The sequence below is a fragment of the Thamnophis sirtalis genome, unplaced genomic scaffold (genome assembly GCF_051295495.1).
Source record: "Thamnophis sirtalis isolate CommonGarterSnake01/CBP01778 unplaced genomic scaffold, rThaSir2_p1.2 scaffold_4, whole genome shotgun sequence".
Lineage (NCBI taxonomy): Eukaryota > Metazoa > Chordata > Lepidosauria > Squamata > Natricidae > Thamnophis > Thamnophis sirtalis.
Window position 1 is genome coordinate 10611363 of NW_028261384.1, and position 15196 is coordinate 10626558.

At 43.7% G+C, this 15196-nt stretch overlaps 1 protein-coding gene across 4 annotated transcripts in view; it reads left to right on the plus strand.

The window, feature by feature from the left end:
• The window catches only part of DPP6 (dipeptidyl peptidase like 6), a 637674-nt gene that overhangs the window by 211396 nt on the left and 411082 nt on the right, over positions 1–15196 (plus strand). For 2 of the 4 annotated variants that reach the window (XM_087712474.1, XM_087712478.1), the window contains exon 1: positions 10919–11191. The exons of the other annotated variants lie outside the window; for them this stretch is intronic. In XM_087712474.1, coding sequence (XP_087568600.1) covers positions 10934–11191 — 258 coding nt within the window. In that variant the 5' untranslated portion in view covers positions 10919–10933. Of the gene's footprint in view, positions 1–10918; positions 11192–15196 lie in introns of those variants that run through there. 4 annotated transcript variants of the gene reach the window in all.

The window sequence follows — 15196 nt, forward strand, 5'->3', positions numbered from 1 at the left end:
ATGATTTCCCAAATTTATGGCTGCGATTGGAAGAATAGCAGGCTTTGTTCATCCAGGCACCCTTTGAGCTTAAAGCCTTCAAGTATCTCACTTGCTGGCTCTCACCCTTATTAAGTAAACCACTCTGGGAAATGGGAAGATCTTCAAAATACAATTCTGAAACAATGTTGATTTGCTATTCAAGTTTTTTTTTAAAGATACTATTGAAAAAGCTCTTTGCAGTTGTGCCAGGCAATAAAAAAAATTCCCTTAAATCCTGACCAAAAATCTAACACATCTAAATGACCTCAGATTTAAGATTGATTTTCTTCCAAGAGTAGGGATTATTCATTTTTGAAATATATTGACTTCCCTCTCAAGCATCCAGAACGGAGAGTTAATGGCTGTAATCAAACATTTCCAAAGTCCAAGAGAAAATAGAGAGAACTCGAAGAGATCCAAATTTTGGAGTACAAGTAGCTCTTGACTTAAGACCAGAATTGAAACCAGAACTTCCATCATTAAGTGAGGCAGTTGCTAAATGAGTCGCATCCAGGTTTACAAACTTTTTGCTTGGTCATTAAGTGACTCGTGAGTTGCTAAGTAAATTATTTGGTTGTTAAATGAATCCACCTTCTCCATTGATTGTGCTTGTTTGAAGCTGGGTGGGAAGGTTGCCAATGGGAATCATGTGACCTTTGGATGCTACAATCCTTGTGAAGACATGTTGGTTTCCAAGGGCTCAGATTTGATCACATGATTATGAGGCCACTGCAATGGTCGTAAGTGTGATGACTAGTTTTAAGTCAGGTTGTATATCACTGTTTTCAGTGGTGTTATAACTTCAAAGAGTCATTAAACAAATGTCATACACTGAGGACTATCTGTGGAACCATCTCAGTTGCTTTGGTTTAATGTGGAAATGAATACTTCTGTCTAGGTAGAGTAAGTTTAATCTCTCAGCAATCCTAGAGCAGACCTTTATTTCCCACCATAAATCAATCTTCTTCTTCTTCTTCACTGAGCCAAGGTGGCGCAGTGGTTAAATGCAGCACTGCAGGCTACTGCTAGATCAGCAGGTCAGCGGTTCAAATCTCACCGGCTCAGGGTTGACTCAGCCTTCCATCCTTCCGAGGTGGGTAAAATGAGGACCCAGATTATTGGGGGCAATATGCTGACTCTCTGTAAACCGCTTAGAGAGGCCTGAAAGGCCTATGAAGCGGTATATAAGTCTACTGCTATATTCTTCTTCTTCTTCTTCTTCTTCTTCTTCTTCTTCTTCTTCTTCTTCTTCTTCTTCTTCCTCCTCCTCCTCCTCCTCCTCCTCCTCCTCCTCCCTATCTATCTATCTATCATCTATCTATATCTATCTATCTATCTATCTATCTATCTATCTATCTATCTATCTATCATCTATCTATCTATCTATCTATCTATCTATCTATCTATCTATCTATCTATATATATATATATATATATATATATATGAATGGCTGTGCGTGTGAATGTTCTAGCATAACTCTGGAACACCTCAAGCAATTTCAACTAAACTTGGTACACAGATGACTTACTCTCTGGAGAAAAATACTGTAGAGTTACACATACCTCTCAGGGTGTGTGTTCTGTTAAGATGCAGTCTGTTGTGCCTTTAAATGGCTTTTACTGTTCTTCCATAAACTGGCTTCTACTGTACAGTGCAGTGGAGTTGCCATGGTAATGACTTCACAGTATTCCACAAGGATTCCACCTCTGGTAAGGAGGAAAATCCCACAATAGAAATTACATTTGGTCCGGACATTTTCCCACTATAAATAAATACCTGGACAATGCCAGGTTATCAACTAGTTCTATATAAAACATCTTTAAATATTATTACATGGACCTTTTAAAACAAATTTTCTCAACATTGCCGACTTTATGATATTGTAGACTTCAACTCTAATAAACTTGCAGTTTATTAGACTGCAAACTTCTTGAAATCCACACATATAAAAATTGCCTAATTAGAGAGAGACTGCTCTAAAAAAACAAAGGAATGGGTCAAGTTACAAATATCCCCAAAAGAAATGCTTTTAAGATGTCCTATTTATAATAATTGCACATTGAATCCTAAATGATAATTAAATATGAAAACAAATTGATTAAAACCACACTAGTAACGTAAAGAAATATAATCTAGTAATTAAAATCTACATCAGCAAAGAGATTATTTTAAAAATGTAAAAACCTCTGAATAAAAATTAAAAAATAGATGTGTAAATTTGGGTAAAAAAGAAAACAACTTATCTCAGATAAAGAACAACAACAAACAAATAGCTAATCCGCATTTCATTTGGTTTTAAAACATGACAAAGCCTTAAACGTATCTGTTTTTAATTTTGGAAATGCTAGGAGTTTTGTTTCAAATATGATGAATACATTAGTTAGTTTTTAGCATCTTGTAAGGCTTTATTGTTTTCTTCGCAAGAGACAAACAAGCTATTCTTCTAAGTAATCTTATTTTGTGTCTAATTTCCTTGCCTGATTGTAACTGCCCAGAGAAACAGCATAAAGAAAACAAAGGAAAAAACTGTAGCAAATAATAATTTACCGAATTGGAAAGTACCAGAAGGTAGGCCCATTTCTATTGGATGCAGTAGGCAAGGGCCATTCATACTTTACTATTCCACAGGTTATCTTGTATATTTCCCATTATGCTGTCCAGAAATAGACAGTGCAATTGTAGAATATAATCTTAGTACATCCGCTTATAAAAAAAAAACCAATCTGCTAAAGAAATATGAGTGTCCTATTGGAGAAAATGATGGCATCCAGTTTTAAATCACCACGATGTAGAAAAGATGTGGAGACTCTAGAAAGAGTGCAGAGAAGAGCAACAAAGATAATTAGGGGACTGGAGGCTAAAACATATAAAGAACAGCTGCAGGAATTGGGTCTGTCTGCCTTCAGAGGTCAGCAACCCGCAGCTCTAGAGCTGCATGTGGCTCTTTCATCCCTCTGCTGTGGCTCCCTGTTGCCGGTCGGTTCCACAATTGATAGGGCTTTCAGTTAGGACGGGTAGAGGAAAAAGGATGCTGTGCTAGGAGGAGACTCTATGGTGGGGGGAACTGGACTTCCAGTCGGCTCCAGAATTGAACGGTGGGCTTCTTTGAGGCTCTGAGTGTTTAAGGTTGGCGACCCCTGGTCTAGTTTAATAAAAAGAAGAACTAGGGGTAACATGATAGTAGTGTTCCAATACTTGAGGGGCTGCCACAAAGACGAGGGAGTCAAGCTATTCTCCAAAGCACCAGAAGGAAGGACAAGAATCAAGGAGGGAAGCAATTAGAGAGAACAATTAATCAGTGGAACAACTTGCCTCCAGAAACAATTAATGCTCCAACATTGGAAGTTTTAAAGAAGAGATTGGACAACCATGTGTCTGAAATGATATAGGGCCATGATGGTGAACCTGTGGCAGGTGGAGCCATATTTGCCTGCACGCCACCCGTCAGCTCTGGTGAACGTATGTGTGCTGGCCAGCTGATTTTCAGCCTTCCAGAGGAGCAGGTGGAGCCATTTTTGCCCTCCCTTGTCTTCAGGAAAACCTCCAGAGCCTGGGGAGGGCGAAAACGGATCCAATGGGCCAACCGGAAGTTGGGAAACAGTACGTTTCCGGCTTCCGGAGGGCCTCTGGGGAGCTGGGGGAGGCCGTTTTCACCCTCTCCAGGCTTCAGGAAAACCTCCAGAGCCTGGGGAGGGCGAAACACCCACCCCCTGCTGGGTGGTCATGCACACATGAACCAGAGTGGATGGGTGCTTGCACATGTGCAAGTGAGTGGGGCACATTGAATTGTGGGTGTGGGCATGCATGTGCCTGTGATAGCGTGCACGCACAAATTTTTGGCGCACCTCTAGAAAAAGGTTTGCCATCACTCATGTAGGGTTTCCTGACTGAGCAGAGTGGGGGGGGGGGTTGGACTAGAAGACATCCAAGGTCCCTTCCAACTCTGTTGTTCTGTTATTAACAGAAATACTGGTTCCTGTACGACACAGAAGAACCGTGCAATTCCTGTTGCCAAGCGCATCGTAAGAGGAGACGGTGGCCTCTTTGGCCTGCCCCATGGAGGGTTCTCCTTTCGGTTATTCTTTCTCCCCACTTTTCCAAAGCTTTGCCTGAAGTTCTGTGGGTTGGCAGCCGATGGCGAGCAACAGCTGAGAGCTGCAATTCTTGAATTGCATTTGGCTCCTAGTTTTTTCCTGAAACTTCTCCAGTGCTTGGCAGGATCGGAGAAAAGAAATGGGAGATAAATGGATCATTGCCCTGAATTATGGTGCCAGTTCCCAATACCTAATTAAATGATTAACATCCGTCCAGTTCCAGATGAACTATCCATTTTCAGTACACAGGTGGACATTAAATAAGACATAAAGTGGAAAGTACAGTATGTAAGATCTCGGGAACTGGGGGTGGAGGGAGAAATAAAGATGACTGCAGCATATTTCTGACTTTCTTTTTTAGTTCCCTGGGGTTCCAGCTGAAAGATGAATAATCGGGCTGATTTGTAAATCCATAAAAGTAAGAAAAAAATTAAGTTCTACTGGTTAGAATAGATGTTCCAATAAATCCCCAAGTAAGTAGGCACTAAAAAATCTACAGCAGGGGTGTCAAGACTCAATTTCAGTGAGGGCCACATCAGGGTTGTGTTTGACCTCGGAGGGGCCAGGTTGCGTGTGACCCACTGTCACTCATTGAGGGCTCTGTTTTCGACCGGGACAGCCTCCTGCAGCCCTCTGCCAATGAAAACAACATATGATTCACTTAAGACTTGCAGTGATTCACTTAACAACTATGGGGGGAAAGGTCATAAAAAGAGGCGCAATTTACTTAACAACTGTTCTGCTTAGCAACAGAAATGTCCAAGACTACCTGTAATGGCTGGGTCCACCAAAGCTGGCATGCTCCACCCAAATCAGAAAATTATATTAGCACAATGTATGAATCCAGCTTTCGGGGTGATCCAATGATTATTTCTCCAACTTATTTTGACAATCCGATAAAGGATTGTTCCCAGTTATGGTACCAATTATTTTATTCTTTGCCTTATTGTAGTGTAATGCACACATAAGAGTAGCAGTTCAACGCACATTTTGCATGAGTGGTAGAGGGACGCTGTGGCTCAGTGGCTAAGATACTGAGCTTGTTGATCAGAAAGGTCGGCAGTTCGGTGGTTCGAATCCCTAGCGCCGCATAACGGAATGAGCTCCCGTTACTTGTCCCAGCTTCCGCCAACCTAGCAGTTCAAAAGCATGTAAAAATGCAAGTAGAAAAATAGGAACCACTTTTGGTGGGAAGGTAACAGTGTTCCGTGCGCCTTTGGCATTTAGTTTTGCCGGCCACATGACCACAGAGACGTCTTTGGACAGCGCTGGCTCTTTGGCTTTGAAATGGAGATGAGCACCGCCCCCTAGAGTCAGGAACAACTAGGACATATGTGCAAGGGGAACCTTTACCTTTAAGAGTAATAAGGTGCTGAAGGTAAAACTGTGAATAAAAAAATCGCTCAGAGTCATTTGAGAAAATTACGGGGTTATCCAGGCTGAATGTCTACCAGCATAAACCATATAACAAAACGCATTTCGCTGTTTTCAATAACCCCTTTGCAGATGAACAAAACCTTGGACCAAATCAGGATGCTTCTAAGACTTCTGCAGGAAGGGCATTGAGCCAGGATGCCTTCCTCTATTTAGGAGCTGTGATTTGGTTTTCAGATCTGGCACATGTAAAGAAGTGCATCCGTAAGCAGCTTGTCCATGTCATTGGGGATCAAGTTCAACCCAAGGTTTTCTTTACGTTGATCTCTTAATACTGTGCAAACATTACAATTCAGCATTCCGGCCAGGCAGTCATTTAATTCCTCTCTGTTATTTGTGGCTGCTGAGACACTTTCTCCCTTATCGGTTCCTAAATCCATTTTTTAAAAACAAAAACAAAAGGCAGCCTTTGCATTTTCGGTAAGCTTATTCCCCACTCTTGTTGATGCTTGATTCCACCTTCCTAAAAGGTCTCCTGTCATCTGGGTTTTTTTGGTCCTCCCTGCAAAAATTTGCTGTTAAAGGGAGAGAGAAAAGGTTTTATTTCAGATGTATTTGAGGTGTTTGTGTGTGTATCTCTCCAGCTTGGAAAAAAATAAGGTATAATCTATGATGAGAAGTAAGTTGATTTCTCCATCAAATTCCCAATTTCAGTGGTGAAATTCCATTTTTTTTACTACTGGTTCTGTGGGCGTGGTTGGTGGATGTAACAGGGGAAGGTTACTGCAAAATCCCCATTCCCTCCCCAATTCAGGGGAAGGATGCTGCAAAATCCCCATTCCCAACCCATTCCAGGGGAAGGATACTGCAAAATCCCCATTCCCTCCCCAATTCAGGGGAAGGATGCTGCAAAATCCCCATTCCCAACCCATTCCAGGGAAAGGATACTGCAAAATTCCCATTCCCTCCCCACTCCAGGGGAAGGATGCTGCAAAATCCCCATTCCCTCCCCACTCTGGGGCCAGCCAGAGGTAGTATTTATCAGTTCTCCAAACTACTGAAAATTTTTGCTACCGGTTCTCCAGAACCTGTCAGAACTTGCTGGATTTCACCCCTGCCCCATTTCTATATTTTCTAGTGTATAGTTAGTCCTTGACTTACAACATTTGTTTAATGGCTGCGAAGTTACAACGGCACCGAAATAAATGACTTATGACCAGTTTTCACACTTAAGACCATCGCAACATCTCCGTGGTCACGTGATCAAAATTCAGATGCTTGGCAACTGGCATGTACTTATGACGGTGTTCTGGGATCATGTGATCCCTCCTATTTGAAACCTTCCCAGTTGGCTTCCCACAAGCAAAGTCAGTGTGTGGGAGAAGCCAAATTAATTTAACTACTGCATAGTTTACTCTAACAACTGGTCTGATTCGCTTAACTACTCTGGCAAAAAACAGTTGCAAAATGCAGCAATACTCACTTAATAACTCCCTTGGTGAGCAACAAAAATTGTGATCGTAAGTCGAGGACTACATGTAATACATTTTCAGTAAATTTGGGCTTACAAATGTTTAATCTTTGCTTAAGGGCCTACGCTGTGACTAAGAAAAACAGCAGTGTAGAAAATACACTATTTTGTTCACATGCTGATAAAGAAAAGCATTCTTATTAACACATGTGGCTTTGAGGGTATTTTCCCTGTTATCATTTTATGCTCATCTTGAATGTTTTCTTTCAGAGTTCTCCCTTCCTGCCTATTTCTAGAGGGAGGAAAAACATCATATTTAATTCTGTTGTTTATTCTCTTCCCTAATTTCCTATCTATTCCTCCTGCTAATCTTGTATCTGTTTTCTCTCAAACAGATGATGGCACCATCATCTTTTTCTACAGTTTCCTGGAATTAGTTACGATATTTGTCCCATTACGTTTCTGTTCATTTTAAAAAATGAACACTAAAAAGCTTCTGGATCCATACACGCAGTCCTCAAAATTATGACCACAATTAAACCCAGGATTTCCATTGCTAAACAAGACAGTGGTTAAGTGGACCTCATTTTACAACTTTCTTCCCATGTTTGTTAACCGAATCAATGCAGTCATTACGTTAGTAACACGGTTGTTAAGTGAATCTGGCTTTCCCTGTCAGATAGGTGGTAAAAAGGGATTGTGTGACTCAGCGGCACCTAAACCGTCATAAATACATGCCAGTTGCCAAATGTTCGAATCAATGGTGGGATTCAAAAAATATTTACTACCGGTTCTGTGGGCATGGCTTGGTGGGTGTGGCAGAGGAAAGATAATGCAAAATCCCCATTTCCTCCCCATTCCAGGGCAAGGATACTGCAAAATCTCCATTCCTTCCCCATTCCAGGGGGAGGATACTGCAAAATTTCTATTCCCTCCCACTCGAGGGGAAGGATACTGCAAAATCTCCATTCCCACCCCACTCAAGGATAAGGATACTACAAAATCTCCATTCCCTCCCACTCAAGAGGAAGGATACTGCAAAATCTCCATTCCCTCCCACTCGAGGGGAAGGATACTGCAAAATCTCCATTCACTCCAGGGCAAGTATACTGCAAAATCCCCATTCCCTCCCACTCCAGGGGAAGGATACTGCAAAATCTCCATTCCCTCCCACTCCAGGGAAAGGATAAGGCAAAATCCCCATTCCCTCCCACTCCAGGGCAAGGATACTGCAAAATCTCTATTCCCTCCTACTCCAGAACAAGGATAGTGCAAAATCCCCATTCCTTCCCAGTCCAGGGCAAGTATACTGAAAAATCCCTACTTCCTCCCGATCAGCTGGGACTCGGGAGGCAGAGAATAGATGGGGGCAGGGCCAGTCAGAGGTGATATTTCCTGGTTCTCCGAATTAATCAAAATTTCTGGTACTTGGTCAGAACCTGCTGAGTATCACCTATGATTCTAATTTTGATCACCTGACTATGGAGATGCTTCCAAAGGTCATAAAGGGTGTGGGAACCAACATCACTTTTTTCAGTCGCATTGTAACTTCAAATGGTTACTAAATGAATGGTTGTAAGTCGAGGACTATCTGTATGCAGAATCATGAATCCAGGCTCTGGGGCACTGGTCTGCAAAAATTGGTTAAATGTGGGACTCACAGCCTCCTATTTGAACTTCCTGTTAATAAATGTCAGTTGATGAATCAGAAGGAAGGATAGGAAGAATAAAGAAAGGGAAGGAAGGAAGGATAAAGGGAGGGAAGGATAAATAAAAGGAGGGAGAAAAGGAAGGATAAAGAAAGGGAGGGAAGGAAGGATAAAGGGAGGGAAGGAAGGATAAATAAAAGGAGGGAGAAAAGGAAGGATAAAGAAAGAGGGAAGGAAGGATAGGAAGAATAAAGAAAAGGAAGGATAAAGGGAGGGAAGGAAGAATAAATAAAAGGGAGAAAAGGAAGGATAAAGAGAGGGAAGGAAGGAAGGAAGGATAAAGGGAGGGAAGGAAGTATAAAGAAAGGGAGGGAGGGAGGATATTGTTACTGGAAAAAAATGTGGGGTCCTTGCTCCTCTCTGAGCTGGTTGTTTTCTTGAAGATGTTTCATAATATAGATAATATAGATAATATCTTTAATGCTAGCAAAAGAACAGCCCAACTCTAGCACTAGTTGGGAAATGACCTAGTTGGGTAATGAAATCTCTGCCAAAAACAAACCCCAGCCAACCTCAGAGGGCACCAAGGACCCCACAGTCCAGGCATCTGCTACAAGTATTATCTTCTATTGGTATTTAAGAAATAATAATAATGGCAACAGTGGAAGGAAGGAAATGTGGGAGAAAAGAAATCTCTCCCCTCAGAAGCCTTTTGGTAAAAGCTAAGGGAAGGTGGAGAGATAAAGTCCAAAGCATAATTATTCCTCCAAGGCCCTGCCTGAAATCTTTCTACACCCCACTTTGCTATGCCTGAATATAGAGACAACCCCCCCCTTCTCTCTCTCACACACACACACAAAAACACACCTACCTCTCTCACACACCCTCTCACACCTCCCTCTTACACACACCTCACACCTCTCGCACCTTTCCCTTACACACACCTCTCTCACACACATATACACATGTACCTCTCACACACACACACCTCTCTTATACACAGACACAGAGGCACACACACCTCCATCTCTCTTACACACACACACACACACACACACCTGTTGCTATGGGAACCCAGAGATCTGCGAGGGGGGGGGTGCTCGTAGTCTCCCCATCGCGAAGGCCGGACAGCCCCCACCCACTCCCCTTTAGTGAAATGCCGCTGCCCAGGGCTAACCTCTGGCAGGCCCGAGCGGCGTGATCGCCGTTGGCTGCCTCCGAGCCGTCCGAAGTGGCAAGCCCGTCACCTCGGAAGAGCAGGGAAGGGGCGCCAGAGGACGTGAGCGGAGGCGGGGCGGGTGGAGTGGAAATGGCTTTGATCTACTCTACTCCGCTCCTCCGGGCGACTCGCGGGGGTCTTGGCTCGTCTGGCGCTTTGTTGACGCCCGCCAAGTAATGCGCGCGTGTCTCCACGGAGGGGCGCTGGAGCACGTTTTAATGCAGCAAAATGAATGAAGAAAGCGGGCGCAGCGCCGGCGGGGGTTAAAAAAGAAGCCCCACGGCGGGAGGGAAAGGTCTGGGCAGGTGCGCGGAGGAAAGAGCGAGCAGGAGGGGCGCCGGCGGGAAGCGTCCCCGGCCCCTTGTCTACGCGGACTCCCGCAGGAAAGACCCTGCCACAGCCGCTCTCGCCTCTCCCCTTCCCAGCACAGGCAGTGCAGGCAGACGGGCTGTATTTCCCTCCCACCAACCACCCACCCGCCGCTGCTTTCCAAGTTTCCCTGTTGAAGGAGCTAACCCAGCTGCCTGGAGCCTTCGGGGCTGAGCGGTCTGCGTACCCCGCTTTTGCAGCCGCCTGGCGCGCAGAGGGCACTCGCCCTTCCTTACTTCCCTGGCACGCGCGCGCACCCTCGCTCGCACTCTCCTCCTCCTAGCCCCCCCCCACTCCTAGCCAACACACACACACACACACACACACACACACACACACACATACACACACACTGCTGGCATGCGACCTGGAAGGCGGCTGCTGTGTGGCCCCAGGAAGGAGCCGGGCGAGGGAGCCAAGTCGCCTCCCTGCTCCGCGCCCCTCCTCTAACCGGGGGTTGGTGGGAGGTCAGGACCGCATCGATCTTCCTCTTGGAGAGGGAAGAGGGCGGCGAGTTTGACGCGCCGACGGCGGGGTTCCTCCACGTTCTCCTCCTCCTAGCCTTCCTCAGTTCCGATGCCCGGGCGGCGAGCGCGCCGTTCTCGCCGGCTCCCTTGAGGCAGACCGGGTGGCGCGTCCGGAGCTGTCCAGCGCCAGGCAGAAGACGGTGGGCGGCTCCAGACGGCCGGTGAACTCCGTAGTCCCCTGGCCAGCCTGCCGCCCTGGATCGACCGAATGGCTTCCTTGTACCAGCGCTTCGGCGGGAAGATCAACACCTCCCGCTCCTTCCCCGTCACGCCCGAAGCCAGCCATCTCCTAGGCCCCCAGTGCTCCGAGGAAGACGGGGCCGCCGCTGCTGCTGCTGCCGCCGCCGCCGCCGCCTCGGCCCACGCGGTCGCTGGAGCAGCGAAGGCTTCGCGCCCGTCGCAGCCGCACAGCCCCAGACTTCGCTTCCAGTACCAGGCGAGGAGGAGCGACGGCGAGGAGGAGGATGTAAGCCAACCCCTGCCTGACTCGGGGGGCAGGACGTGGTTGGGAGAAAGATGGGCTCGGGTGTTCCGCGCTTTCCGCCCCTCCGCTCGGACGGACGGACGGAGAAGTCCTGGCCGTGCGACGGCCTGAAGCGCCTGAGCCAGGGGGAGAGAGAGGCTCTATGAGACTTTCTCTCCTTGTTCTTATTCTCCCCACCTCCCGCCGGTTTTGTTATGGGGATCTTGTGGAAGCTCATGAGAAAATTCGGGGTCTCCCTTGGATTTAAGCGATGGATGCGGCTAGTGGTCCTTGGAAACCTCTGATTTCAGGAGAAGTTGAAGGGAGGAAGCAGATCCTCTGGGAATGAGTCACGTTGGAGCAGTTTGCATAGGATTGGAGAGAGTTGGATAGGTCACACACAAATTTCTCTTCCCATCCCTTCCCTTCCTTTCTCTTCTCAAAACTGATAGGAAGTTATCAAAAGTATATTTTCAAGAGGTATATTAAGGTCCAAGAATGTGTTGGAGCATACATTTGAGCAACATGTGCTTTTGTTGGTTCCGATTCTTCCATCTCTCTCCCCTCTCTACCCTCTTCCCCAGTCCCCACTTTCTTCCATACCTCTCTACTTCCTTGGAGAAATTTCAAAGAGTTTGTATTTGCATATCTCCTTAGTAACGTGTGACTCATCCAGGACACTTACTGGTTCTGAGAAGGATGGTTCGCAGAAAAAGAAGTTGGAATAATCTGGAATTCATAACTCTTTGTTAAAGGAAGAAGGTCATTTTAGCTGATATATTACTAGTTTAGCCTGGAAGGGCGCCTTCTCCTTGAAGTTGGTTCTTGTGTTGTTGTTGTTGTTTTCATGTTTATGTGCACTTATGTTTGTGCAAATAGAAACAAAGCCTCCTTTAAGCTTTGTTTAACTCTTTGTGAATTCTTGGAATGTTTTCTACGCAAGTAAAGGCGTAATTTGTGTGTTTAGCTTACAATGGTTTCCATATCCAAATACTAAGGGCAATTCTGACTGGTTTTCTAGATCAGGCAAAGGTACCTATACGAGAATGGTCACTAGTAATTCAGTGTTAATTCTTTAGCTTGTGGTACTGTATCATTTCATAATTGGGTTTTTGTTACTGTAGTGATTGTGTATATATGTGTGTGTGTTTATGTGCATGCATATGTGCTCACATCTATTTGTACATATATAATCAAAATTAAAGAGGAGGATTTTCCAAGTTCATTGTGTACAGTATCTCCAAAGCAGATTTGTTTTTAAATATTCCTTCCTCTAAAGTTGCATTACAATAACAGCATTGCTCAGACCTTGGTTATAAAAAAAACAAGAGTAATTAGTATAAAATTAATAGCAGGAGAAGCAATTCCTTTTACTAGAAATCACTGTTGAGAAACTTATATAAGGAAGCAAGAGTGGGTTTTTTTGCTTTTCGTTCCTTTTTTTTCTTTGCGAGAACATTTATCCTTAAATAAATATATAAACATCTTGCAACCTGCCCAGCAGTTCTGTGACATTCAGCACCTCCAGGTGAATTGTGCTTTATGCTTCATTATAATATTTAGTAGAAATAAATAAGGTCTAAATCCAACTGACACAGAATCTTTAAAGTTAATTCACTTTTCCCTGGAATTTGTTTTTGCTATTTTTCGAGTGTATTCCAGGCATTGCCCTCTAGGTGACAGTATAAGAAAGCAAACTTTACTTTTTCCTCCCTAATTTTTTTAAAAAACATTTAGCTAACAATTTATATTTTACCTGCACCCAATTTTGTAGATAGCAAAAAAAAACCCGCCTAGCAACTGGACATTTTGAACTTGAAATGTTTAATAGATAAATGTGGATTGTTTTAAATTGACTCAAAAGTGAAAGCCACACTTTTTTCCAGAACAATATTTATTAGTACGATATCATCATCTACGTATTTACATGAAATAACATTCCTTTCTGCTCATACGTCAGTAAGCTTCTTGTAAGAAGATGTAGAATTCTCTGCCACTAGACAGTTTCTGGTTTCACCCTAAATCTGTAACGAAAAAACAATATAAACGAAAATTCCCACCAATTAATTACTCCTGATTCTCACTTGCTTTCTTTAGGTAAGAGACCTGATAGAACGGTATTTTCCCAGTGCAAAAATTATTATTGTCTAGGAATCAAATTTGAGAGCTGGGCAATCACGATTGAGACCCGCACACACTTACAATGAAACTGCCGTTTGTGAAACAGTAATATAATCCAAAATTTAGAGGTAATACAATCTGTAGTGTATGTATGTGTGGTAGGTTTAAGGAGAACTTTAAAAATGAGGTTCAGACATTAAAATGCTAGTTCCGTTTCTGACATTAAGGAGAACTAGACTCTGCCTGTTATGCCTTTATTCCTTCTGTGATGATTCTTTACTGTGTTAATCTAGGAGCTGTCTCAGGTGCTGAATAGTCCCTTGCAAATTGGTCTCCTTTAAGCAAGGTTGGGCAATTGATTCTTCCAAAGGGTCACATGAGAAACTGGGATTGTTGTAGGGAGCTGAAGCAATAGGCCTGTACACTCATTTACATTCGATTTCTAATTTCTAATTGACCTCATGCATGGCCAGATAGGGACAGCCAAAGGTCCAGATGTGGTCAGGGAATTACAGAGTTGGAATGGACCTTGGAAGTCTTTTTGTCCAGCCCCCTGTTCAAGCAGGAAGACCCTATACAATTTCAGACAAATGGTTGTCCAATCTCTTCATAAAAACTTCCAGTGTTGAAGCATTTACAACTTCTGGAGGAAAGTCGTTCCACTGATTAATTGTTCTAATTGACCAGAAATTTTCCCTTAGTTCTAGGTTACTTCTCTCCTTGATTAGTTTTTATCCGTCGCTTCTTGTCCTGCCTTCAGTTGCTTTGGAGAATAGGTTGACCCCACTCTTCTGTGTGGCAGCCCTTCAAATATTGGAACACTGCTATCATGCCATCCCCTAGTCCTTCTTTTCATTAAACTAGACATACTCAGTTCCTGAAACTGTTCTTCATATGTTTTAGCTCAAGTCTGCCTTTTTAAGGCCACTGGAGAAAATGTATTTGCTTTAGAAAGCAGTATATTAAGGTGGAGGAACCAATTAGTCATAAGACACCCCCCCCCTCTAAGTGCAAGCATCCAAAATAAACCATCTTTGCCTGGCCTCTGTTTGAATCCATCCAATAAATGAGAAGCCTCCACCTGTCATGATATAGGGAGTCCTCAACCAGAATTTTCATTGTTAACCAAGTAAATTATAAAATGAATTTCTGGAAAGGTTGCAGATGGTAAATACATGCTCCTCAGGAAATTACAGCCATTATAAATATAGTTTGCCCAGTGCTTGAATATTGATCACATGACTTTCACGATGGTTTCTCTACCAAACTGCTTTTATATTGGAAAGCTATTTTTTTAAAATATTCTGCTAACTATTTTCTGGTGACCCAGAATAAACCATTATTCTCTGTCCTGAACTCTGGAATGAGAGAATGGAAGTTTTTAATGACTTTGGCTGCTTGTTCTTAATTGATAAAGAACACTCAGTTGATATGTCAAGGCAGGATTTTTGACATTCAAAAGAAATCTATATGGCTCAAGGTTGAAGCGTGTAGATGAATGGGACTAGCCAGAGGGAACAAACCCCACACTCACCAAAACTGATGATGTCACCTAGTCAGGTAATAAAACATCTGCAAACAAGCAACCAAACAAAGAGAACATCTTTTTTACCTTAGTATTTTTTTTTAATGCAAAGGACAAGTCAGAATTATTCTTCCTTATTGCAAGCCCTGCTGGGAACAAGGTCACTAGCAAAGATGTAAGAGTATTGTGAATAAATGTGCCTTTCATAGCACAAATAGTTTTACAGGTTTTTAAGACATTGGAAGGGCTCAATGGCTAAGACATTGAGCTTGTCGATCAGAAAGTTCAGCAGTTCAGCAGTTCAAATCCCTAGTGCTGCATAATGGAGTGAGCTCCCGTTACTTGTCCCAGCTTCTGCCAAC